The sequence below is a fragment of the Anas platyrhynchos genome, chromosome 5 (genome assembly GCF_047663525.1).
Source record: "Anas platyrhynchos isolate ZD024472 breed Pekin duck chromosome 5, IASCAAS_PekinDuck_T2T, whole genome shotgun sequence".
Lineage (NCBI taxonomy): Eukaryota > Metazoa > Chordata > Aves > Anseriformes > Anatidae > Anas > Anas platyrhynchos.
This window is the reverse complement of record NC_092591.1, coordinates 34,204,531-34,232,056: the sequence shown is the minus strand read 5'-3', so window position 1 is coordinate 34,232,056 and position 27,526 is coordinate 34,204,531. Positions and strand designations below refer to the sequence as shown.

General features: G+C 39.7%; 1 protein-coding gene across 7 annotated transcripts in view; it reads left to right on the top strand.

Moving 5' to 3' along the window:
• The first annotated feature begins 289 nt into the window (after window positions 1–289).
• Window positions 290–27,526, top strand: part of LOC101793679 (cytosolic phospholipase A2 epsilon) — a 34,872-nt gene continuing 7,635 nt past the window's right edge. The window contains exons 1-15 of one of the 7 annotated variants that reach the window (XM_072038772.1): window positions 290–546; window positions 906–992; window positions 6,639–6,711; window positions 17,449–17,585; window positions 18,279–18,407; window positions 19,039–19,079; window positions 19,640–19,682; window positions 20,068–20,131; window positions 21,086–21,255; window positions 21,380–21,478; window positions 22,082–22,119; window positions 23,392–23,527; window positions 24,871–25,007; window positions 25,411–25,636; window positions 27,077–27,191. In XM_072038772.1, the coding sequence (XP_071894873.1) occupies window positions 436–546; window positions 906–992; window positions 6,639–6,711; window positions 17,449–17,585; window positions 18,279–18,407; window positions 19,039–19,079; window positions 19,640–19,682; window positions 20,068–20,131; window positions 21,086–21,255; window positions 21,380–21,478; window positions 22,082–22,119; window positions 23,392–23,527; window positions 24,871–25,007; window positions 25,411–25,636; window positions 27,077–27,191 (1,606 nt within the window). In that variant the 5' untranslated portion in view covers window positions 290–435. Of the gene's footprint in view, window positions 547–655; window positions 823–905; window positions 993–6,635; window positions 6,712–11,375; window positions 11,556–13,911; window positions 13,997–17,448; window positions 17,586–18,278; window positions 18,408–19,038; window positions 19,080–19,639; window positions 19,683–20,067; window positions 20,132–21,085; window positions 21,256–21,379; window positions 21,479–22,081; window positions 22,120–23,391; window positions 23,528–24,870; window positions 25,008–25,410; window positions 25,637–27,076; window positions 27,192–27,526 lie in introns of those variants that run through there. The other 6 variants (XM_005030437.6, XM_013109253.5, XM_072038773.1 and 3 more) reach the window with 6 other exon arrangements.

Genomic DNA, 27,526 nt, shown 5'->3' with positions numbered 1-27,526 from the left:
CCCCTGGCATTTTTTAACCAAAAAGTTGTCCTGCTACCTTTTGACTTCTCTCCTTCCATCTCTCTATGGAGGCAATAATGCACAGCATTTTTCTTTTTATGAAGATTCTAGTTAGAAATGTCTCTTAGGCTGGTATGGTCATCCTTTTTAGATTAACACTGTAAAGTTTCCTCTCACAGGTTGAGGTCATCAGTAAGATTTTTACTGTTAATACATTTCATCAAGCCCTAAGGTGAGAATACTTTCATCTCAGCACACTCTGTTCAGTCACAAGAGCTGCAGATGAATGTTTGCACCTTACAACAAACTTACTCTTAGGACAAATAATGTGGGTGGAAATTTTTCCTGTTTCAGAAATCATGGAGGGGTGGAGCTCTGACTCAAGGTAATAAAACACCTGTTCAGCAACTTCTGACACTCTTCAAGGCTGTAAATATGTTTCAGGAGACTCTGGAAACTGTGGAACCTAATATTCATGTGTCATTTGCAGCACCTGCTTTTAATGCAGCAGTGATTTCAATGGCATCAACATCTGCCTTTTCTCAGGTAAGTGGAAAACAGAACAAACCGGGCAGGAGTCTCTGAGGATTTGATTCAGATTTGTCCCCAGAATACAAGCAGCTCAAGTCCTTCCTTACCAGTAGGACATAAGTCTCCAAGGAAGCAAGATTGTGCTTCCTTGGTTATTTACAGCTGTGAGGATCTGGAGTAAAAACCTTTTCATGTAGTGCAGAAATAGCTGCCACCCTCCTGACATGTTTCTTCTGTCTGCCACCTTGCTGATGTGAATGCTGAGGCAGTGTATATTGCCCATTCCACATTGTAATTCAACATCAAGGAGTTGAAATAAGTGGAAAAATAGATTTTACTATATTTTTGATTCTTTGTCCTTCTTCTCTCAACAGCATCCCAGCAGCAAATCAAACCCATTGAAAAATGAAGAAAGAAAATGGATGATGCAGGCTATGGCACAGAGTGACGTTCATGCCAAGGTACTAACTTCAACAAACTAATAATAGGACAAAAAACTTCATTTTTTGAGAAGGGCATGGCTTTTTTTCTTCTATATTTGGTTCTTATCAGAGATTTACATGCTTATTTAGAAATATGAACATTTCATGGAAGAAAACTTTCCTTAGTTGAAACATCAGCATTACATTCCTTTATCTATTTATAAAAAGTGTATTTTTACATGGTTTTATTCCTTAGAGAAATTTCTTAGGGAAAATGTACTCAATCTGCTGTTAAAATGGGACTGAGTTTGGCCTTCTTTTAATACTCTATTGACTTTAATGGAGTTATAGCCCTGCATGAATGGAGAATGTTGCCAGTGTCAGCAAGTCAGAATTTAACTGTTAGTAATCCTTTGGGTTTTCATCATTAATGCCAGTTTCCAGGAAAAGAAAATAATAATCAGAATATAGAAATGGTGTCTAAATATCACTGGGGTGTGAAATTTGATGTAAATGGCGAAGCAGCATAACCAATACTGACATTGCATTGATATGTTCAGAATTTGCTCTCTGTGTGTATGCTAAAGATCATAAAGGGAATGCACTAAAGCAGGAAAAGCAGCTATTCAGGAGAGCAATGACCCAATCTCAGTTGCATTACTGTAATGATTTGCTATATTTATACTGATGTGTTTTTGTTTAGAAATACCCATAGATAAAGGCATCCAGCCCTCTTTTACCACTGATGTAGTTATATGTATATTAGGTTGTTAGACTTCAGCACACTTTTGAATATATGTAAAGTAACAGAAAAAAAAATTGTGGTCACAGGCCTGCATGACCCGTGCATGTGGGGGTCATGTGACCCTTTCTACTGCTTGAATTAATTGTTCTTGCAATACTTTTTCCTTATCGAGTCAACCTCCAAAAGTTCTTTTGCTCCCTACAAGTGTTTAACAACAAAGACATTCTCAGGCACTCTTTATTTGACTGCTGGCTCTTGAACATGTCTTCTATCCCCTGTAACGAAGCTTGGCAGCAAACTGGCATTAAAAACACAGGCTTGTGTGAGCTGGCCAATTTCTGCCTCTTACTGGCATTGGGTTCCCTGGGCAGCTTTTGTTTTTTCTCTTGATTTTTGTAATCTAAATTTGCCATGTCTGAGAAGAGGATGAACATTAATGGAGAGGTATTATAAAGGACAACATGTTTTTTTAATGTTAATTCTCAACATTTGCCTGAGTATTTGTTTCAGTTTGAGAGGAGTTCTTATCGCACAGTTATATGTTGAATAGATACTGGACTGGTTTAGAAAAACATGCCCAGGGGCTGCTGCACAAAATTTAGCTCTGTTCACTATTCACAGAACAAAGTTAAAAATCCCCCATTGCTGAAGTATCTGGAAAATGTATCGACTTTGTGACACACACCTCACCCACCACCCCCTTCAGGTTTTAAAATGAATGAGAGCATGAAGAGAGCATGTCCGTAGCTGTTTCTGGGAGCCCTGAGTTGATAGTTTGCCTTCTAGCACCTTAGTCATGAATACAGGAAACAAGAAACATGCTAAAAGAAGACCATAAATAGCTGTGAGTAAGACAGTCAATAATAACAGTAAATCTAGCAAATTTATCACTATTACCTGTTAGTGCATAGTCTTAGACCTCTACAGAATAATTTGCTGTTTCTAAAAATGCAAAAATTGATCAACAAATTATCGGGTTAAAAAGACTAGATGTTGGCTTACCTGTAAATGCACAGAAAACAAACAGTAATGCAGGCAAGAAACCAATAAGCATAATCTCAACTTCATATCAGGAATTGCTCCTGGCTTAATATAGAAAGTTGTGCTGAAAGTGGCTATTTATGATAATAAGTCACTCATAAATAGTTGATTACATTACCAACTCCCTGAATCATTTATTTTATTGTAACATGAATGATAATCATCTGCAGCAACCAAAGATACTTGATTGCTTCTCTGAGGTTCACATCACTAGCTCTTTCCTCTTGTTAATTCCTTGAATCTTTTTTTTTTTCTTTCCCAATCTCCTATTTGTGCTGTATATGCATGACTGTATGCTGGGTATGCTCTGACTGACAAAGCCTGTATCTTGCTGTTTCACAGGACTGAGATTGCTCAGCTGATACAGTGAGATTTTTCTGTGACACAGGCTACCTACCTCCTCTTGTGCAGTGTTTCCATACACAGATCATTGGCTTTTCTCTTATGCAGTACCCACTCAGAGGTCTCCTTCTGGAAGACAAATAATTCATAATTTTCTTCCTTCTCTTGGACCGAGCAATCCTCCTATGACACCAAATATCCCCATCCACATTCTCATTGTGACTCCATATGAAATGAGGTGTTTGAACCCTTGCACAATCTTTGATGCTATCTAATCTTTGCAGCATTTTACTCTTAATGGAAATGCTTAATACATCTTCATAGATGTATGTTCTGTTTATTGTTTTCTTCCTAATATAATTCTCCCATATGCTAGCTCTTCTATCAGTCTATCTTCATTATGTGCACAATATGAAGTCCCTGTGGAGCGTTCTTCACATAACCTCTCTTCTAGTCCACTGCAATGATGTGTGCATGACACTCAGGAATGAGCATATGACTTTTTGATGTAGACATGTCTTCATACAATCCATATTTGTCTCTTTCACTCTACTCTTTATAAATAGTCATGGTAATTTATATGCATCCGACAGCCTATAAAAACATGAGTTCCAAAATGCTAGTTGAAGGGCTGATGCCACAAGTTTATGCTAAAGGAAGCTAAGAGAGCTCCAATGCTAGATGTTCTAGTGTTTCCCTTCACTCTCATTTCTTTCTCTTGAAATATATCTGCTGAAGCTTTTATTTCCCTAGTCTGAAAACTCTTTTTGAGAAAAGTATTGAAACAAATGGACAAACCAAATGAGTCAGCAGGTTTCATTAAAAACCAGACATAAGAATAGTCTTCAGGTAAGAAGATAGGTATTCCTAGTTGACAGAAAAGGAGCAGTCCGGCTGAGTAGTGTGGAGCTGTTTCAGCCCAATTTCTGATAATGCTGAGATCTTTACTCCCTGGTTTAAAACAAACAGCATTATAAAATATGAGCACCCTATTTAGGACAAGTTATTGATTTCCTATTTAGTTTTGGTATAAACCCAGCCAGAAGCGAAGTAAGTGCATGTATATCTTCCACTCCTAGTAGCCTGATAACGACAATGTGTTTTTTCAGCACTTCATGGCCCGCTTGATATTTTGGGGGTGCTGATTCTGTACATCACAGCAAAAATTATCAGGATTTTAACAAGGCAACTTACTAAACCTTCAACTTACTTACTTTCTGAAGTCAAGATTGCTGGTTATAAGCTTGAGCTCATAGGCAAAGCTTTATGGTTATTTTAAGCATTGGTTAATTTTTCATCAAATTACCCAGCATTTTTTTCAAAAAGTCATTTTTGCCGTTTAGGGGATAACTTCATAGCTAGACTATTTCTGTAATTTTTTTGAAAATCCTTTTTATGACCTTCATGTCTTCCATCTTTCTAGAGATGGAAATGCTTATATTAAACTATTTTTTTTCATGATGAATTCCTCATGATCCAATGCTTTACACACTTCAGCTGATGTACTGTTTTGTCTCACTGATTTCTTATGCTTTGACCTTTTAAGCAGTCTTTGACTTCTATCACAGTAGCAGCAGTAAATGTGCTTTCTCTCATTTCGCTTGAGAGTTTCTCCCTGTTGTTTTAATTAATGTTTATCAGTTAATAGATGACACCTAATTATTTCATCATCATCCACCACCACTCCTCCATTTTCTCTTCAGATAATCTTTTCAAACTTCTAGTCATTAGCTTTCACAACAGCTTCTTTCTTTTGTTCCCTATTGTTTTTTTGAAGTGACTTTATTAAGAATTACTGATCTGTTTGTCTTCGGCAATTATATAAATTACTTGTTGTGAATATCAGTGACTACCTTCAAGCCTCCATGAAGCGGCTACCTTTTGCTTGACTTTGATACATACTGAGCCTACAGTATTGTTTGGAGGAATACCTTTCTGAAATTTTACAAGACTCCTTGTAGTTAGTTTGGTCTATTTATAACGTCCACCAGCCCTTGCTATTAGAACTGAAAGCTAATACCTCCTTATTCCCAAATCAACCTCACTGTAATGCCAAAAATTGTATTTCTATTGATGCTTTACTTGGTCAAATAAATCACTGTTATCTTGTAATCTTGACTGTCTCAAAGTCACTTTTTAATGTATGCTTTATTCTGTTTATATCTTTCTCTCTCTGGAGGTGCACAATCCAGAATCTGCGGGTAATATCTTTGTATATAGTTAAATCCTCCTTATGGATGGTAGCAGTCAGGCCTAGGGATTTGACAGACTTTGAAACTGTGTTTTTCTTTCTTGTTCAGAGCCTTTTCCTCTGGTGCTCGCTACAGTCCTACTGTGTTTACCCCAACTCCATAATTAGAGTTCCCATTATAATTACACATCAGCTTGGAAACTTGTTCAATACTGGCTGAATTTTCAGAACTCTCATTTTTTTCTCTTATTTCTATTCCTAAATTATGATACAGGTCACCATCCCCTGTCTCAATGAATCCTTTTCATTCAGTTTCTTGTGTACAAGCATGGTACAACTCTCATTTTTATAAATTTCAGAGCTTTTGCTAAATTTTCCACGATGGTTCCCATTGTCAGGGACTCAAGATAGCATCAGCAGAAACAAACGTAAAAGCTGATATCCTAGTTGCTTTATCTGCTGCTGATGGTCATCTTTTCTGAAGATGTAAATCCCTAAAGCACATGTGAGTGGCACAACTTTTATAGACCCAGTTGGTTAGGCCTAATATTTTCAGCCGGAAGTTGGAGTTAACCTTCTCTGAGCTGGCCTGTAGTCACAACCATGTGTTTTGTTATATTTTGAATCATAGAATCATTAAGATCATCTAGTCCAGTTGTTCACCATTAACGGGATAGCTGTCCATCCGTTAATGGGATAATTGCATCTGGTAAGGAAAACTTGTATTCCCACAAAGCAAGCTAGGCATGTTTCTCAGAATTTATGGGTTGTCCTGGTGGCCTGATACTTTAATACTCTCTCTAAGGAACTAATGCGTGTTTAAGCAGCCTTGCATCATGAAACTGATCCTCCCTTTTAAAAACAAAGAGAATCTTAAAAAAAAGTCTCTCTACTCTGCCCACACGCATACCACATCCTCCTCCTTCCATCCAAGAACTGCATTTAAAAGCAGAAACTTCTATATCAGATTTGATTCTAAGTAGAGCACAACACAGGCTCAATAGTTCACCAAAATTAGGGCATCTTTGATTCATGGATTCACTGAGTTTTGTATTGTTGTATTGGATGCAAGCAAACACTTGTATGATTTCATGTATCTGGCTAACTGAACTTTCTCAGCTTATCTACTCTTCACATTCTTATTCACCCTTTCCTTCTACAGTTTCTATATGGATCTTTAGGTCACTGCAGACTGGGAATTGGTGAAGAAAGTGTGTTTTTTTTGCCTACTTTATTAGTGCTGTAATACCAATTAGAAAAGAGGACTTCAGCAGAACCTAGGTTTCTTCAGTTTGGGATGTGTGTATTTATTGTAATGAGAACCAAGCTTTAAACCACATCTTCATTATCTTTTTTTTTTCAGCAGGAAGAAATGTCACCTTACTCCCTGCTCACTGTAAGAATAATAAAGATGAGAAATGCTCATCAGGCAGACTTCTGTAAGTACCAGATTCTTTGTACTGATACTATACACGTCTAAAATTACTGAATCTCTGCTGGTGCTAGCCGCTACGCAAATGCAAACCACAGAGGTCATACTATCTAAGAATTCACAATCAAAGTCAAATTCTGCCACAGATTATCTGTTTCCACTTTCAGAGTTTTGTTTCTGTTGCTGTGTTGTCTTTTTTGTTGTTTTTAATTTAGCAACAGGTCAATAATGACAGGTTGCGTATCGATTAAAACTTGAAGACTGGCATGTCAACAAAACATAGAATTCTACATTGCTTTTCTGACATGTTGGCTATTTCAGAGATGAAGACATTTTAACGCTAGTTTTAATACCCAGGTGTTTACATCCTATGTCTATAACAAATGAGTAGAATACAGGTCTGAAATACTTAAACATCTTTCACTCTCAACTCTGGTGGGATTTCTCAGAGCACATCTTGGAAGTCCAGTGAAACTGCATTGTGTACATGTCCCAAGCATCATGTCATCAGCCATGATGTTATGAATGTTTCTGACTTTGGCCGTACACTGAAAGATGTATAACAGAAATCTGTTGGGGACTGAAGTCCAATGCACATTATAACTTACAAGTAAAGTATTCTGAAAACGTGTGGTATTTGTCCAGCCCTTACTGGGTGCTCTACTTCCACAGAGGTTTTTCTCTCTGCAGAGTTTTCTCCTGCAATTTCTATGCCAGCCTCATGAACTTGGCAGGTCACTAATAACCACAGCTTTGCATATCCCCTTACCATACTGTTCTTCCTCCTCTTGCTGTGCATTCTTTGATTTTTGGAGATGGGTCTGAAGAGTTCACTAACATCACAGCCTTTCCACTGCCCAGCATCTTGTATAATGTGTTACCTCACTGTGTCTTCCTACACTTTAACTTTTTTAGTACAGTCTGAAGATCCATCAAAGTAAAAAGTAATTTATAATTACCATTTGCACACAGCAAGGTCAATTCTTTACCCTGCTTCAGAATGTGATGGCTTTGGTAACTGCACCAAAGCTATCACAGAAACTGGCCGTACACTGCATATAACGGACTCTCAGATTTCCTTGATACATTCCTTGAAGTTATACTCTGACAATATCTGTGATAGTCACAACTTTTCCAAGGAAATAAGATGAGGTGTCTATGCTGCCAGTAAACCAGGCAGCTCTGTTCCAGGTTACTTTGGCCTGGAAACCCTAGCAGCTTTTGCTTCAGAAAACATCTTGATCCTGTCCTCTAGTGATGAGTCTGGTCCAAAGATAAAATCCATCTCTAAAGATCCTCCTCCTCATGAGGCAGTAGGTCATCAGACAAGACTTCAAGGAAGGCTAAGTACATGGCAGGATGACTTTTTTTTCTTCAAGTGCTACTTGACTTCCCCTAGATAATTCAAGGATAGCAGCATGTTCACACCAAATATTACCACTTGTTTTTAACTTCATCTTTGAAGGAACAATTTGTACAAAGATTTGTCACCATGTTTTTGTATTTCATTCACTTTGGAGTTTCAAGAATTTCAAGAACATGGATGTTACTGTTGTCAATCTTCCATCCAAATAGAAAGAAGTGTTTGATTTGTATGGTCTGTAATTCTGGGTTGCAGAGAATAGAAGAAATATCATAGGATAGCAAGGAAAGTGGAATTAATGTCTGTACTTTTTCAAAGTTATAAAAACACTGCACAAGTTTGCAAGACCTTACCTTTATTCCTTTGAAGTGATAATTTATTTTCTTTTACAATCACCCTTGTAATGGCAAGGGAATGACAAGATAAGAACCATGATTCACCAGATTATGCAAAGGGAGTGTATAAAGTAAGATTATGCTGCGGTCTCAGAAAATAGTTTTACTATACTGACCTTGTCCTCCATCCTGAGGACAGTAGGATTTCAGAGAAAAGTCTTGCATGATGAGATGAAAACATTTAGGAAATTCCCATTATCACCTAAAGTATACATCGCTGAAGTAGGGATCAAGATATGTGAGCTTGGTTTTTAACTTTGCCAATAGACATCCTGAATAAGTGTAGGCAAGTCACTTGAACACTCTGTGCCTATACTTCCCTGTCCATAAAACATGGATAACAAAATGTGCTCTCACAGGCATTTTGTCCACCTTGTAAGTCTTAGAAACAGTGAGAAATATCTCTGGATCCTTTTGTAAATTACCTTTTTTTTAAAATAAAAATATTTAGAGACCAGTATGTGACAAAAAAAAGGAACTTCCTAAATTTTCTGTCAATAATTCATCAGCTACTGCACAGCTCTGGGTGTGTTTCTTATGTAAAATGGAGCACTGTAAGCCAGCATGCAGTTGAACAAGGAAGGTAAAACAATATTAAATAGCTCCCTGTTGATTGAGCAGCAACCTGCCTGTGCTCGCAAAGAATTTGAAGTCTCCCAAGGGAAACTGTGTGTGACCATGTAATTTAAATTCTTTGGTATAATGCAGATAGATACCTTATAATTTTTGAGATCTTGACTTGGAAGCCATATTGATGTCCTTTTGATTTAATGTTTTGTTTTTATAATTTAAAAGTATTTTGAAGCATCAGAAAACTAAGCTGCATAAGCTACTGTATACTGATGAGAATTACAAAATGAGGCTGTTTACCTAAGCCTCATCTCAATGATATGATCTTTTCCCCTGGAAAACTGAATATAAGCAGCTGGTACAGAAACTCTCATGCTGTGAGATATCAGTGGAAGGCTGAAAATTTTTATCATGATGTATTTCAGATTTCCCTAGATTGTCATCTTTCAATTACCAAATCCAGGAACAAATTACCTTTCCAACAAAGTTCAGCAGCTTCTGTGATGCTTTTTCTGCCAGCTTCCAGTCTTTCTAACTACACACAGTTACCAGCTTACTCAATTTTCTGTTCACCTCTGCTTAGCTAAAACATGCTCTTTCCTTGATTTTTCTCTGTTCACAAGTGTAGTCATGCTAGGCTCTTAAGTCATCAGAGTTTTGTTTTTTTGTTTTGTTTTGTTTTTGACTTGCCAAATCTTTGCTTCAGGGAACACCACTTTCTATGTACTTCCACTGATGTTCTTTGCTATTGCAAGCACCCGACTTCATCCTATGTGTTTATCAAACGTGCATCTTGAAATCTGAAGGATGTGTGTTACATAAGCCTGGGAGGGAGTCTTAGCTTATCCTTAGATCTGTTGCTACATCTTTGCCTTTAGACAGCACATGCTGGTGAATCTGGGCAATGATTTCACCTGTTTACGCACAAAGACAAATCTAAACGAAAAAGAAAGCAGCCTGCTCCTTCTCAATGGATCGATTATCTCTTTTCATATATGTGCTGTTGCTTCACCACTTTTGTGGGCTCCTCTATACTTAGTTAATGCTCAGCTGTGACGTTAGCTTCTTAATTCATGCAACTGGTTTCTGGCTTGTTTTATGCAGATGTTCTTAACAGACGTGAGGTAATTAGTTTTTACTGTATTCCTAGCTGACTTTTATGTCAATTCATAATAATGGGTTAAATTGAAACACAAATTCCTGGGACTCCTTGAGAGGTGCTAAGTTAAGATCACTTCTACTTATCCTGCTGACCTGTCAACACCAGGCTCCAATATTCGTATGCAGTTATGCTAGGTTAGTGGTGGGCAGTTCAGGAAAAAATATAGATTAAGCTTGTCAGACCTTACAGTCTGGTACCTGCTTTGCAATGGGATTCCCCTCCTTAGCCCAAGGATTGCAGACAGTCTTGGGCAAAAGAATGAAGGGGGGACGTTCACTTGTTCTTCCTCAGGTGAAAGTGGGCAGCATGGAAACTGAGTCCACCCAACAGGGGGAAGCAGTGAAGGAAGCCACCAAAAACATTTCATTTCAGGGAGGGAAAGGCAGATGTTTTACATGAGCCCCAGAGACTTTTACAAAAGCTCTTATTTCCCAACTCTATCAATGGCATCGCTTCTCCTAGGGAATTCCCCACAGTTAAGGGGAATATCTGGAAACAGTGCATTAGCTGCTTTCCTGATTGCTAATGTCTCATCCAATGACTGTGTTTGCCAGAAGGATAAGGAGCTAGGCAGTTGGAGAGGAGGAGTGTTGTGGCTCATGTTCTCTAACACCCTAGAGCTGCTTCCCAAAACAGATGAGATACTGGGTGTCCATACAGAGCTGTCCCTATGCTCCCAGCCTGGTCTGCCTTCCCTGTCGTGAACATTTACTTGTTTTACAGTATCTGTTAAAGCACGCAGCTGGATCTCACCCTCCTAATCCACTCCCGTAGACACAGTTGTTGAGGGCTCATCTGGCACACCTGAAGCCCCAACATTAAAAGAGGGGAAGAGGCTTAAGGTGCTTTGAGTGGAAGTAGATCTCTCCTGGGTCCTTGGGCAGTGCTTGTAACACAGATCTGCAGTGATGTGGCCCTCCTCACTATGATTTAGTACAATGTGAAAGATGAAAACCCTCTTGGACTCCACTGGATTTCATGCAACCTTGAAAAAAGAGGTCTCTGTGACAGCCAGGTCCCTTAACCATGCCCAATAACTTGGGTATTGGCTGATAGAGCAGGCCAAGAGCTGATCTTTGTTGCTGGAGAACACAATCAAGCTCATTAATGCAGCATGGGTGGAGAGAGGAGGTGTCAAGTCTGGTTTAACGTAATCAACCTTATCAGTGTTAAGTGTCTGCAACTCCATCTGAACTGCAGAGGTGAATTTGAGCTGTGCCATAAGAGGAAGATACTTGGCATGATTTTCAGATTGCTAGATGATTTCTTCCCAGAGACAGCACCTTTTCTGCTGAGTATGGTCCTACTGGTTCAAGAGGCTATGGTTAGGTGGGTTCTATGACATGGCTGTCAGAGCTGAGGTAGGCCAAGGTGAAATCTTGGGTGGGTTGAAACGTGACTGTGTTTATCAGTTATCTTTTCTAACTATAGAAATCAGGTGCATGTGTAAGCAGGAACAAAGCATGATGCAGCTAAATGCCTCCTTAAAAAGCTGGAAGTGATCCTGTGTCTTGCTTCATGTTTGTGCTGAAGGCCGTGTTTAGGTTTCTCAGCTGTAAGAGGATACCTGTTCGCCTGAGCTGGGGGGTCAGAACAATTGTGATGCTCCTTTAACCTTCCTCTTGTTTTTGGATCTTCATTTCTTCACCTTTGGATAAAGAGAGACTTTGCATGTTTTAAAATGAGGAACTCAGAACTGTTCTTCTCTTCCGTAACTGTTTTGTGGAAGCCCTTGTATTATCCATTCAGTAGAAATGCATCCATTCTGGAACGGTATCCCTGCAGTCACAGTGCCTCCAAATCAAAGTGGTTATTTTTGCGAAGGAAAATAACTAAATGCAGGCAAATTAGGGTGAATATGCTTCATGCAGGTGACACTTATGCCCCACAAATGTAAGTGGTGCCAGTGGTGCAGGAGGCAGAAGTGACCCAGGGTGCAAAAGCCTTGCTCTGTGATCATGGCAGGTACTGCACCCAGGAAGCAAATCCTGACTTGTCACTTGTCTTATATGCCTGTGCAGGGTGTAAGGCCTGTTCACATGGGGACTCTGTCCATTTCTGGGAAAGTACTGATAAAGTATGGTAGATCTGTGAGCCTTTTTAACTTCCATAAGCAAGCTGCAGAGAATAATAGTACACTTACAGATGCGCGTTGCATCTGGATACTTGTAGAGACAGAGTTCAGTTCAAATCAGCTTTTAGACAGATGAAGGTTGGAAGTAACTTCTTAACGTGGTTTGCATTATACTATGTTGGTGAGGGAAAATGTCCCTGAAGACCATGTCTGCCAATTGAGAAATGTGTGTGGCTGTCTTCCTCCTTTCAGGTGAATTGCAGTGAACTAGATTCAAAGGAAAACAGTCTGTGCCCATGCACTAGGAGTAATCTTTTTTTTTTTTTTTTTTTTTTGCAATTGTCATTGTGGTAAAAGGACAGATGTGATTTTGTAGGTTGTTTACTGTTCTTGCAAGACTGGATATTCTTGAATGCTTTGGTTTTCTGTGCTCTAATTTTCTTACTTGCCATAGAAATGAATGATTTTAGCATGTGATGGTTAATTTTGAGAATGTATCATAGGACTGTACTTTCACAGTGCAGCAAACAGCTGGTTGTGCTTCTGAACATCCAGGTTCAGTTCTGAATGTTTAGCCCATTTTTAGCATGAAGACAGAGTTGAGAAATAGTCCACCAGCACACAAATGCAACTGAATCAGAAGTTGAAAATGGGGAGAGGATAAAAATGACACTCAGTAGTGACATCTGAAGAGACCATGAGTTCAGATGTCTCAATATGCCCATGGGGTGATATTACGTCATCAGGGAATGAATTTGCAACATGTGCACTGACATAAGAGTTTGGTATGGCATGAAATTGCTAATGGTGCCCAGCAGTACAAAGTTACATTAAAATAGAGCATGAAGAAAATGCAGATATAATTTCTTTTATTAGCTCATAGGTAGCAATAAATAAACTGGAAGATTTTTTTTTTTTAGCTATTTTGTATGTTTTTTTCAAGGATAAGGGGGAGCAAAAAAGCTTGTTAATCAATTTCAAGTTTTCCCGAGTAACGAGGGTATCATAGTCTTCATCAACCATCCTGCTATCCTGTTATTTTTGTTGGTCTCAAAGTTTCCATAACAGCTTAGTTTGACTTTGTGTGAATTGCCACTTCTACAGAAATACATAAGCTCAGTTAATGTCACATCATGGGGATTAGTTAGTATTGTCTGTACAATTCAAGGAAAACAAAGAAAATGACAGGAATTTGGTGGGAAACAACAGCATCTGACCACCAGTAGGGACCGTAGATAAACCGTGGCACAGACTAATGTGGCACAGTTCCCTTTGTCCATGGGAAGAGGATGTGCTCTGTCCTAGTTCCTTCACCTCACCTTCAAGGTTAAATCTGTACTCAATAGTTACTAACAATTATACATAATTTGTCTGTGACCGGCTGAACATAATCACACATGGAATTAGAGTAGCTGAGGTAGGAAGGTGCCTTTGGACATCATCCAGTCAAACCCTCTGCCCTAAGTAGAGTCAGCTCGAGCAGGTTACCCAGACCTAAGTTCTATTGGTTTTGAACATCTTTAAGGATGGAGACTCCATAACCTCTCTGGGTAACCTATTCCATGGCTTGATGACCCTCACAATAAAAGAAAGAAAGAAATAAACCTTTTCATTGTGTTTAATTGGGATTTCTTGTATTTCAGTTCATGCCCCTTGTCTCTCACCTTTCACTGGGCACTTCTGAGAAGAGTCCGAATCTGACTTCTTCACTCCTCTTATCCCCATCAGGTATTTTTATAAGTTAAGATCCTGCTGAGCTTTTTCTGTTCCAGGCTAAAGAGTCCCAGCTGCCTCAGCCTCTCCACATACATCAGAGGCCCCAATTCCATTATCTTCTCTGTAGTCTTTTTCTGGGCTCACTCCAGTGTGTTCATATTTCTTAGGAAGATCAGAAATGTAGTCAGAACTCTAGATGTAGACTTACCAGTGCAGAGTAGAGAGGAAGGATCACCTCCCTCCATCTGCTGAAAACACTCCTTCTAATGCAGCCCAGAATGATCTTGGTGTTGTCTGCCACAAGGACGCATTGCTGGCTTATATTCAACTTGATATCCTTCTCTGCAGACCTTTATTCCAGCCATTTGGCCCCTCAGTCTGCTCTGGTGCATGAGGTTGTTCCCATTCACATGAAGGACTTGGCTTTTCCCTTGACGAACTTCATGAGGTTCCTGTTGGTCCAGTTCTCCAGCCTGTTCAGGTCCCTCTGAATGACAGCACAGCCATCTAGTGTGTCAGCCACTCCTCCCAGTTGTGTATCATCTGCATAATCCATCCTATCATCCACATTGTTAATGAAGATTTTAAACAGTATCGGCTGCAGAATCAGCCCCTGGGGTACACCTCTAGTGACTGGCCTCCAGATGGACTTTGTGCTGATGATCACAATTCTTTGAGCCTGGCAGTTCAGCCAGTTATTAATTCATCTCACTGCCTGTTTATATAGCCCACATTCCTATAGTTTGTCAAAGAATCATCAATAGCTTATTTTAAGTAAATATTTATGAAAACAACATTTACATGGAAAAATAAGTTCAGAAAGTAGCTTCATGAAAATGTTTTGTTGGAGGAAATGCTCCTGGAATTTACAGATTTACTGATGAAACAGTAACAAAAGAGATTCATAAATGTTGCGGCAGTTCATTTGTTCTTAGCTCAGACTTAGCATTGTCAGCTTTCTCAATTTTATCATATGTCTTATTTTATACATTGTATGGTTGAAAGCTCAAATTTAAAAAGAGATAGAGCATCTCAGTTCTCATTAAGAAGAAGAGAAAGGAACTGGCCTTTGCAGTTACAGCAAAAATACTGCAATGTGTCCTTACTGTACCCTGCAATGAACAGAAACAAAAAGGAGAAAAATGCCTCAGATCAGTGTAGCATTTCTGAAGTACATTGCATCTCAACTACTTTAATGATTTCAGGGAGGCTGGACTTGTATTTTTGGAATGCTTAACAGCAGCAGCGATAAGGTGTTAATGAGATGAATGAAGGTCTGGATGGCCTGAAGTCATGTTCAGATCTAGGCTTTTGTACAGGCTTCCTATGTGCTCTTGAGAAACTGTAGATCAGACCTGTATCAGGATGAGTACATGGCTTGGCAGGCCATCAGACAGCCCAGTAAGGGGAGCTATTTCTGTGTATCAGACAGATTGGTAATTACAGCCCTCCAGCATGTTGTAAATAGAATCCTACACTGATCATTGCCGAAGTCAATATTAGTATCCTTTCACTTCAACTATGTAAAAAACTGCAATGCTGAAATATTGTCTGTGGAATTGAATTAGGTTCAAAGACAGAAAGGCAACTTACGTCCTTTGCAGGAAAATCACCTGGCATTTTCAAGAAAATCCTTTAGATTCAGTGTAAAGTGTTACCTAACTATCTCCCCACCAGAGAGACATCATCCTTTAGGGATGCCCCAGCACTCCTCTAGTGGCCTCTGGGTTACAAGTGATACCTTAAATCTACGCAAAATATCCCAAAGCAGTATATCTGATATTACGAACACAGAAACTAGGGCTAACTCTTAACTTTGGACATGGTACATTTTCCTGCAATTTTGACTGTGTCACAGACTGAGAGAGAATACCTCAAACTACTTGCCTGTACTTCTCCTCCCACACATCATGTCTCTGCCAGCTTCATAGGGTTGAGTGATTTACAGCACTTTATCAGAGGGGAGGCAATGGCCTCTCTTGAGGAACTTACTCAAGACTTGGTCTGTGTTTACAGAAGCTAAGTATTTTTCTTTCTGCCTATGGAATAGGTAGCTCTAGTGATTGCTGTGGGACCAGAATTCTTCCCTTCTCCTCTTTTCTCACCAAAGCCTTTGTTTACACCACAGAGTTGGTCAGCCTTTCCTGGAAAAGTTCCTGTCCAAGATCAAAGAATCTCTTTGGTGTTTGCTTGGCTCATGATCTATGGGATCTGATCCCTTATATTAAATGCACACTCTCTCCCTTCATCCACAAGCTCCAAAGTCTTTCTGCCTCTTTGTTTTTCTCTGGGAAGAAAGGTGGAGTAGTAACTGTTATGCAGGTCTTTCAGGCATTAGCAAACACCAGGAAAAGAACCTGGTGGCTACCTAATGACCTACTGAAGTATGTAAATGTAGGTCTCTCCCTTCCCACCCCACCTAAGAAGACAATACACTAGGTGGGAGGGATAATTAATTTTTCCATCATAAATGGTTAATAGCTATGTATGCCTGGCATTTATTATCTGAATCAGATTGAAACTCTGATTCTTTTAAGATTTCTCATAATTCTAGTGCAGATACAGAAGTGAGAATTCAGGAAGACAATTTTTTAGATCATATTCTAATTTTTTTCATGCTCTGCACACAAGGATTGCATATCAAAATGTTTGCATGCGTTAAGTCCCTACAAATATTTACAAAGTAAAGTAGGTAAAGTTAGGAAAAGCCGGCATTAAGTTTGTTTCTGCTATGTGAGCACATAGGGTCTCCCCAGCTTCCTCAGTTGGTTCCTTTGCTGGTACTTACTTCTGTCGCTGTTTCACCATTTCAGCTGACATTAATTTCTTTGCATCCTGCTAGTGCCAGGCTGGCCTATTCAGTGCTGGTACCCTCAAACATCTCGCTGGATGAGCAATGGTCTGCTCTTGCCATTCAGACAACTCATATCCAGTTCCTCTCAAAGTCTGGGGCTCTGCTCCATCAGTCACACCACTGAGTCTGAGATGGGGTATGCAGGGTGTGGAGATTTTTGCTTTTGAGATCTAGCAAACACTTGAAAGAATTCACATTTTTTCAAAGGTTGACAGTGTGGCCAAATGCAGATAGCTTTCTAGGTGGCAAATTTATTTTCCTGCCAAACTTCCAGAGAGCCAAAACAATGTTGATAAGGGGTAATATAAGATTTCTGGCTATTCATATTATTGTATCCACTGTCTAGAATTGGTTTGTTGTTCTTGTTGTTGTTTGTTTTTTAAATGTGAGACTGTTCATAGTTAGTCAAATATTCTGCTTATTAAAATAATGCGATGAACAACGAATTGTTTTTATCTAGCTGTGTGATTCCTATCTTACTCAATTGGCTTATGTATATTAGGAAGTACTGGACATCTCTTATCCATGTTTGAACTACAGAACATTTCTATGCCTCCATCTCGTGTGTCATGCTTCCGCCTTCAGATATTTTGTGTCTGTGTTTCCACAGTAAGCCAATCTGATTGCTATGTGAGCCTCTGGTTGCCAACCGCTTCAGATGACAAATTCCAAACCAAAACCATCAGGAACTGCAGAAATCCTGTGTGGAATGAAACTTTCTACTTTCGGATACAAAGAAAAGTCAAGGTATCATAAACTCTCTTTGTCTCATCTGCATGTAGTAGCAAGCTGGAGTGAAACATTTTTTGCTTTTGCTGGAATCTACTTCCCTCCTAACAGATACTTATTATTTTTATATCAGTACTGTCAGCCAGACCTCCTTGCAAAAGCTGATGGGACTAATGACAGAGTGACAACACAGAGAAACAATGGCATAAAACCATAACGTAACACTAGAACAGAAAAACACCTCTTTCAGTGAGAGGATGTGAAATAGAGATATTAAAGCCAGGAAGCTAACTGGTAATTACACTACTCCCAAATACCTATGAGCAAAGCTGGCTAAAAGTGGAAGAGCACAGAAAGGTGGTCTTGAAAGGTATTAGTATGAAGTGACGACTACTGCTCCTCCTGTTGATATGGGGCAAAGTAGGGTTTCAGGCTGTTCGTATTACTTCCTAAAAGATTACAGTTTTGGTGAGAGTTACTTCCAAGCAGAAATGATGACCCAAGATAAATCTCATTTCAGCTTAATTGATGAGACTAGAAGCTGCTATTTATAAAGGAGATTGTGGTCTTTATCTTATTATTCCTTGTGACAGTTGGTCATCTTTTCTATTTCCTCACTCTAAAGCAGATGCTGAACCTGGAATAGCTGCAGAATGTCATGCTTCTGGAGGATGTTCTAAGGAATTATAGCTTTTTTTTTTTTTTCCCCAGAATATTCTGGAAATTACTGTTTCTGATGACGACATCATTCATGATGATGACCAAGCAATTATTCTTTTTGATGTAGCTAAAATCTCCCTTGGAAAAACTGTATTTATGGCATTCCCACTAAATCCAGAGGTAAGAACTAAGTCAGAAGTTAACCAGAGGGGAAAAAATGTGACATCTAGACATACTAGAAATGTGCTGTCTTTTCTGTCTCTTAAAACCAGGAACAGATTCCAAGTAGAATAACAAAATTACTTAAAATCTGGGAAATTGTACACTGGCATATATTCTGGCCAAATGCCCCAGAACAGATGCAGTTTTAGGGAAGCTTTGCACTTTGACTAAACTGACAGAAAACAACAGAGTTTATCTAATCATCACAAAGATTATAAAAAGAAAAACAATCCAAAGACAGCAAAACCAGGCCTGTTTCCACAATATTTTTCTAAACACTAACTAAGTCTTAGCATGTCGTGCTCAGTGTGTGGTAGCTGGCAGACAAAGTGTGAAAAATGAAGGTTTAGCAGGGAGACTTGTAAACATCCTTTGTTCTGCTAGTGCAGCTGAGATCTTTTCCTTGGGGAAGAAAAAGCTGCCTCTGTTCTCTAATGCTGACAATAGCAAGCAAGAAACAGAATGTTGTTACTTATTAAAGAATAAAGGAAACTGTGCTTGCAAAACTGAAGGCCACTTTGCAAACCTCTGCACATACTAACTCGTACTAACTGAGACTGTTTCTTTCTTTTTTTTCTTTCATTTTCAGAGGAGGGAGGAGCTAGAAGTTGAGTTTCTGTTGGAAAGCATGTGAGTAGAACCCCATTATTATGGGAGCAGCAGCTCAGAGAGGGGTGCATCAATGTAGATAATGTTGTGTATACCCAGTATCATCTCAAAAGACAGAGCTTTCCTTTTTCCAAACTCATTGTGTGTATCATCAAGATGCTGTAAGAAAGGAAAATGCCATGGTGTAGAGAATGATTTCATGATATTTAATTCTGTAACTTTCTTTTGAAAGTGGTATTTACATAGTTCAAAGTTGGCTTTCAGTCAACTAAGTCTATAGATTTACTGGAGTCTACAGATTCTCTGGGCAGCTTATGAATGAGGATATTATTGCTACCTAATCTGGGACACGTGTTATTAAGGCTGTTACAGGCACTTTCCAAGTGCTTTATTGCAATTGAATAATTTCTTGTAGGTTAGCTATGTGGCCTGTAGAGAAAATGTGAGAGTACTTCTAAAACCATAGAAAGAAGCAAGTAAAAATAAAGTGTTCAAGAGCGAAAAATACATGTATGTCCTGTTTAAAACAATATCCTGATTTACCATTTATAATATACATACTATTTGTTTTTGTTTTCTAGCCGGGATCCTCCTGAAACCATCACCACAAATGGGGCAATAGTGGTAAAAAAAATATTGCTTGTTTTGTTCTCTTGCCATTCCTTACCTTAGCTGACTATGATGGTAGTGCAAGAAACATTGTAAGTTGTCATTCTTCAGTGACACTCCTTCCCTTAGGAGCTTTATTTTCCCTTGGAGGAGTCTTCATATTACTATCATTTCCTCTCTTTTTTTTTTCTGCAACCACAGAAAATTACAGTGTGCTGAGCGTAGCAACATTTTCCCATGTAACAGTGAAGTTAAATCTCTCTTTCACTGTGTCTGGAATAAGCCTCCAGCAGGTTTAGTGCATGCATTCAACAAATGACCCCTCCAACACTTGCCAGCCCTGGTAGTGAGATGGCTGGATGAGTAATCTGTTTCTCTGTCCTGGTCATGTTTGTTGCAGTGTCGTGAACTAGCCTGCTTGGAAGTTGAATTGGAGAGCAGGATAAAAAAGAAGCATTTTGCAGGTAAGCTTGCTAATTCTTTAACTGAATATTAGTGATTTTACCCTCTCTAACAGTGCCTAGTAATTGCATCATCTAAATGCTAAAGCTTTAACTGACCACATCTAAAGCGATCTGCAAAATCTTTGCAGTAGGGAACGCTGCCAGTGCTGCAGCAGATGTAGGTTCATGGTTCTGACTGCACAGGGAGCCTTGTGCCAGACACCAGATGCCTGTACAGAGGGCATCTAGGCCCCAAGCTGAGATCCTGAAAATCTGTTCTGTAGTACTGCTAATCCCTGAAGAAGCTTATTTCCTTGGTCGCGATAGTCCATGACCTTAACTTTCCTCAGAATCTCTGACAGTTCAACTTCTGCACGTGCACAGAAACACCTCATTTTTTGCAGGGGTTAGCCGCTCAGCAGCTGGCTCACGCCTGACCCTGGTCAAGATCCAGAATCTAGAAGTTCCTCTACCCACCTCCCCTGAGGGTCTGGATCTGGTAGGCAATCTCAGAGCATGCATAACACACTCCGACAGGATTAGCTGATCTCTTCAGATAAATAGGGCCATCTACTGCAGAACATGATCTTGTTTTAGGGGACTGAGATCTTTTGTTGCTCCTTACTTGGCCTGGGATGAGGATGGTTTACAGAGGAAGGTACCTCACTATGTTTATTGTGTCAGAATGCAGCTGCAATAGAAGTTCAGCAGTCTAAAACTTGCTGCCATTCACATCACACTCATGTCCAGCTTTTTGTTTGGCCCCTTATAAAGATAAAACCACCTGTAGTGTTTGGGTCTTGGATAGCTTTCAGATGTCAGCTTTCTAAGTATTTAGGAAGAGTAGAAGGGGATTGTTCGAATCTACATTTTCCTTCCTTTTTCCCTTTCTCTCTTTTTTTTTTTTTTTTTTTTTTTTTTTTTTTTTTTGCAATTAAAGGTAACTTTTGTGTGTGTTTTATCTCATTGTTTTAGAGAATGAGCTAATGTTTACAGTGAGAGGATCGTTTGAAGAAACCCAGAGAGTTTCACTGGGTTGTGGCTCCTGCTCCCCTATGCCAGATCCCACTTTCTTCCACTATGCCAAATACAAGCAGCCCTCACTGGATGTCACACTCACAAAGAAGAGGAGGCTTCCCAGCTGTGTATGTTACCTCTGAATGTGGTAGTCAACACAGACAGTGCTGTAAACTGAACTTTATGTGTATGTAGGCAGCAAGAGAAGAATATTTCTGTCTTAACCAAAAGGACCTTCGTGCTCCTTTTCAGTGTGCTTGTGTGTCATGTGGAGCAAGGAGGAGCAGAAGAAGCATCCCCCTGACTCTCCCTCTGAAGTCTCTCCCCTCCAAGCAGGAAGTAGTCGGTGAGGTATGTCTGCTGGTCCTTGGGGCTCCTTCACAAACTTCCAAAAATTGTTGCTAGTTCCATAGGTAAAGAAACTGAAGACCACCTCTCTGATACAGAATCAGTTGTTTTCTAACCACCCTTGTGTATAGTGTGATGCACAATGAAGTAAATTGTTTGTAGCAAAATGAAATACAAAATCCAGGAGATAAGGAAGAAGAAAAATGCCTGAGCTGCTGTTCACCCTCCTTGTATGGTTCATGTTCTTACCCAGGCTGAGGTCACTGGGTGCCACTGGGACCGGGGTGTGAGGCTTAGCCCCCCAGGAGGCAGACCAAACAGCCTGCTCAGCCACGCTTTGGGGATGCGCAGCCTCTCGGGCTTCTCCTGGTATCTCACATTGTTTTGTGAAACACTGCAGTTTCTAGGCCAGTGTTTAATGGTGGAGCCTTTCAGGGAGGTGTACTGCTGCAGCTCTTCTCTTATTTGTGTAGTTAAGCTTACTGAAGTTCAGAGCTTTGTAGATGTAACGATGACCTAAAATAACTGTGTCTCATTCTGATCAGGGAAATCAGCCTGTTTTAAACAAAATATCAATATTCATTATTTTACCTTTCTCATTTTCAGCACAGAAAATTTGATTTCCACTTTAAGCTGAAAAAATGGTAAGATATCTTATTTGTCTTTATAGATTCGTAGAATCATTTAGGTCAGAAAAGACCTGTGAGATCGTCAAGTCCAATCATCACATAATACTACCAAGTCCACAACTAAGCCGTGTCCCTTTGCATTTGGAAAGTTGTCAGTCAAATTGCAATCCTTTTGTTACTGCCGCCTGTGCCTTGAATGCTGGCTTGTTTTCATTTCAGACTACGTAATGAAACAGACCTAGTACACAATACAGAGATTTTCAGGCCATGTAATTTCATGTAATGGGACTACACAAATGAAGGAAAGGTTTTATCAAGAACACAAATCTTCCATTGATATCTTACTGTAATCCAAGTTATTCACTAAGGCCCACTGTAGGCACTCACTGAAACCTGTAGAAATTATTTCCAAATGCTGATTTGCAAGAAAAGCATCATTTCAAAACTAATAGAAAGAAATCACTTCTGTTCCCCAAGCAGAGACCAGGGAACTAGAAGACCAAAGCCAGAGTACCTGGTTGACCCTAGGATATGACAAAAAATGACACAATAAATGTAACCATGTATATTTTGAGCATCTATTCAAAGAGATAAATGCAAATTAACTCAATCAAATGATTGCTTATTTTTAAACAAAGAAAATGCATTATGTATGTTTAAAGCCTTAGTAAACTTCAGAGGATGAATGTGTTATGTTTTCTAGAAGCTTCTTTTCTCTTGCAAATTCAGGTGCATCTTCTATCATGCTGTTTTCAGTGTATATTCTATGAGACAGACATACTGTTTACAGTTGTCATTTAAAGGTCTCTCCCTTACCCCACCTATGAAAGATTTTCATAGCAGCTTCCAAACTCTTACTGCAGTACTTATAAATACTCATAAGTGACTTTAAACACCCCCACAAAAAATGAACTTGAAAGTCCGTGGCTTCAGTCCTTGCCTCACAGGCATCAGTGGACGTTTGCACAACTTTGAAAATCGTTTGAAAGCCACCTTTAAAATACTGCCCTCTTCAGGCTTTTGGCTTCACGTCTGAAATTGAGCAATTTTATTAGTTGGCAGCTGTATCTAATTTCAGGCATCTTCGGTAAGGAGGGGTGGGGAAGCCTCCTCAATCCAAGGGAAGATTTACTGTCATTCTCTAGGAACGAACTCAAACATTTCATCCTTTCCTATTCTGCATTGTATAGATGTGATGGTGAAGCATATGTAGTTCTGAAGTAGAAACAATTCAATTACTGAATTAGACTATAAGCATTATATGTGGTACCTGATGCTGTGTTCCAGCCAGGAAGACTTAGACATACGCCTGGGCTTTGACCTGTGTTCTCAGGAACAGGATTTCATTTGCAAAAGGAAGAAGGTTGTTGCAGCAGCTCTGAAGGACATTCTTCAGTTGGAGGAGGACTTGCAGGATGATGAGGTAGATGACTTCTCCACAGCTGGGTGTCAAAATGTAACATTTCTGTTCAATTTTCACTGTTTCCAGGAGATCGGGAAGTTTCTTATGCAAGCTATAGCTGGCTTTGTTATTCTAGAGGATAAATGAGTACTCGTTGGCAATATCAATTAAAAAAATAACAAAAACAAAAAAACATGTAGCCTTGTTCCTACAGGATCCATCTTTGTATTGAATAGCAGTCCACAGAATGATGCAAAGGTGGGCTAGGTGCTTTCAGGACTGAAGCCAAACCTTTTAGGATTCACAATCATCTCTGCCAGACCTAACCCATTGATTCAGCAGTTCTCCTCACAATTCAAACTGGGCTTTGTATTGTTATGCATTTTGTGCTGGCATCTGGCATCTAGGTTCCTGTTGTGTGAGCAGAGCATGCTGCTTGTCTAACTTTAACATCTGCTGTAGCTAGAGCATACACTTGATAAATGGGAGTGATAGAAGAGTGCCTAAGGCAGGGAAAAATCAGGCTTCTCTTTCTCTTTTTTAGTGATAGCACCAAGACTGCATTGCAAAGCCTGAACTCGCATGCAGAGATGGCAAGTTTTCCTTGTTTTGCCCCAAACTGAGCTCAGCAATTTTTTTCACAGCTGGACCTTTCACACACAAGACATTGCTTTTAAATGCCAGCACCAAACTGACATTTCCTTCCCCTCAGATGCAGAGGCACACATACTTCCCCGCAGAACCCAGAGTCTCCTGATTTGTGAACTCACTCCAGTGCGTGGTGTCTGTCTTTACTGTTAATTGAGCTAATTCATATTTAAAGGTTAAACTTCCCCTAAGACTACCAGACCTTGGATTTCTGTATCATCACAGGAAAAACAGTATTTACAATTCAATTGTATACCTAGTATTTTGTGTGCATACATGGTAGGAAGGGTGAATATGGCTCCTCTTTCCTGTGCTATTGGTTTTACAACAGAGCACTGAAATTTTGATGTCTGAGGTCATGGATTTCATGTCCTGTTGCACAAGACAATCACGGAGTGGTTTAGGGTGGTGGGGACCTCTGGAGGCCATCTGGTCCAACCCCTCTACTCAAGCAGGGACACCCAGAGCAGATTGCCCAGCAGCACGTGCAGGCATCTTTTGAAGGTCTCCAATGATGGAGACCCCACAATCTCTCTGGGCATCTATGCTCCACCTATGCCCCATTATAAATTCAAGCCTTCCTTGTCCCTGCCGACCAGTGGCATGCAGCATCCTTATTACTTTATCAGTGTTGTAATACTCTCTTTTCTAAGCACTGGCATATATCTCCTTTACCCCACCACCTCATTAAATGCATGTGTTTTGGGATTGAACAGGTACCTTTGGTGGCAATCATGACAACGGGTGGTGGAACAAGAGCTCTGACAGCCATGTACGCTCACCTTCTGAGTGTGCAGGAACTGAATGTCTTGGACTGTGTCTCATACATCACTGGTTTATCTGGCACAACATGGTAAGGCCAACTTTTGCAAAGTTTTCATAGGAGTTTTCTATACATGTTGTCGAGAAGTGATCCAAAGAGTCAGAGTGGTGAGGCATTAGTTGGAGCCTTGTTAAATATCTAGTGGTTTTCTGCAAAATCAGAAGCCGTCATTGTTCATAATATTTTTGGCCAGTATCAAGAAAGGGCTTTCATTTTACTGCTGTGATTTTTTTCCTCATTTCCTTCATTGGGTATTTGCTAGCATCTGGAATTAAAGCAGTCCTGATTAAAGATGTGGATGGTACCACACACACGTGTGCTTTGTGATGTAAATCAAGTCATTTTACAAAACCCTTCACAACTTTCCAAAGCTCAGCTTCAGAATTCACACTTTTCCTTCTGTTTCTTTTTTTTTTTTTTTTTTTTTTTTTAGGACCATGGCAAACTTGTATGAGGATCCTGACTGGTCCCAAAAGGACCTTAAGGAAACACTCAATGATGTCCGAAGACATGTGCTTAAAAATAAGTTCTTTACTTGTTTTGCCCCGGATCGTCTGAAATACTACTTGAAAGAGTTGTGCCAGCGGAAACAGGAAGGACATCAGATAAGTTTCACAGACCTATGGGGACTCATCATTGAAACCATGTTTCATGAAAAGGTACAAGAGAAGTGCTTTTCTCTTCAGATTTGCATACTTAGAGAATACATCAGTGAGGGCAGACTGTAAATCATGGTGTGTCTGAGGTTGGAATGGACCTCTTGGGGTCATCTGTTCCAACGCCTCTGCTTGAGCAGAGTCAGCTATAGAGCAAATTGCTAAGGACTTTGTCCAGTCAAATTTTGAATGTCTGTGTAGGTGGAGACTCCAAAACACCTTTGGGCAATGCATGCCAGTGTCTGACCACCCTTACAGAAAAGGAGGGGAAAGTTGATTGGTTGGTTGGTTTTCAGGTAAATGCAAAATTATGTGCCTTGACAGCATCATTCTTTGTGTTTGCTGACTGTATTACATAACCTTAATATCACACCTGAAACATATAGGATAACAATAAAGATAAATAATGGAAAATGAACAACTTTAAAGTGAATTCACATGTAAATATTTAAATGAAAATCCTGCTGTCCTTGTTAAAAAGCACTATGTGGTGTGACAAGGCAAAGAAAAATTGCAAATGAAAATTAAAGAAAGTATCTGAGTCATAAGTGGTATTGCTTCACCTTGTAACCATTTCCACCAAGAGGCAAAATACTGTTTTAGTTAGTATTCATGAATATTTCCTTCCTGTTTATAATTCGAAAACTACTCCCACCATATTATGAATAACCCCAACATATCCAAATTTCAACCACACAGCACAGTGGGACAGACCTTGTAGGGCTGTGGGTTCAGCAAGGACAGTTAGTGTCCCTGCAGTGCCACAGCCCTGACTCCTGGATTGGTATCAGCTGAGGGAAGACCGGTGGCCTTGATGGCACAGTCATCCCTCCAAGGGCTGTTCCAGCAAGGGGAGAACACCTGCAGCTCTTGAAAGGGTCCCTTTCAGGAGGAGCTGAGGTCAGCTCCTTCTCAAGCCTTGGCACTGCTCCCAAACCATCCTGCTTTTTCTACCCTCTCTAATCATGTGAAATGTTCCACAACAGAAGCAGTAAGGGTCAAGCCATGCTGAACATTAACTCTGACTGAGCTTTGGCTCTGTCAGAGGTCTGAGGAAAAGAGGGTTTTCTGGGCTGTAAGGACAGAGGTTACTCCTTCTGAATGAAATAGTCCATGCCAAGAATGCTTTTCAAATATTTCTAGATTTTTTTTTCAGGAATAAATAACATGAATAACAATATTTTCTACCTACGGCTGAAATATCATACTTTTTTCAGCATATGAACTTAAAGTATTCATATCACAAGGACTATTTGTGTGCTGCAGTGCTGAGGCAGAGGAGGGTCAGAGATAGGGATCACAGCATCTCTCTGAATTAAACTGGTGGGGAACATCCTAGTCAGAGTCTGGTATGCTCTTCTTTGTCAGAGCCCAGGCTTAGGTGAGGTGGGAGGCTCTTTGTGTCATCTGACTGTCCTCAGCTATTGTCCTTCTTCAAAACAGGAGGACTGCCATAAGCTCACAGATCAGCAGCAGGCACTAAATCAGGGTCAGAATCCCCTGCCCATCTACCTCGCTCTCAATGTGAAGGATAAAATCAGCGACCAGGACTTTAGAGGTAATAATACTCCTGAATTGCATTTAACTTTTAATCTCAGTAGGGTTCCCTTTAGGACTAGGTAAATAAATCGATTCAATGCACAAATCCTCTAAAGGGCCAATCCACCTAAGAGTCGATTTTTAATAGTTAAATTTTTGAAGGCCTTAGTGTATCCATCTGTATACAGGATCAAAACCAGGATGATGGAGATTATTAACATGAAGCTACCTGCTAAGCGTTTCTGTAGAAAGTGTCAGAAATCTAAACTTTGCAGACACGTTTAGATGTAAGGGGACAATTCACTCTTTGTATTCAACACTGTGAAATGAAGAGTGAATAAAATGTCTGTTTCA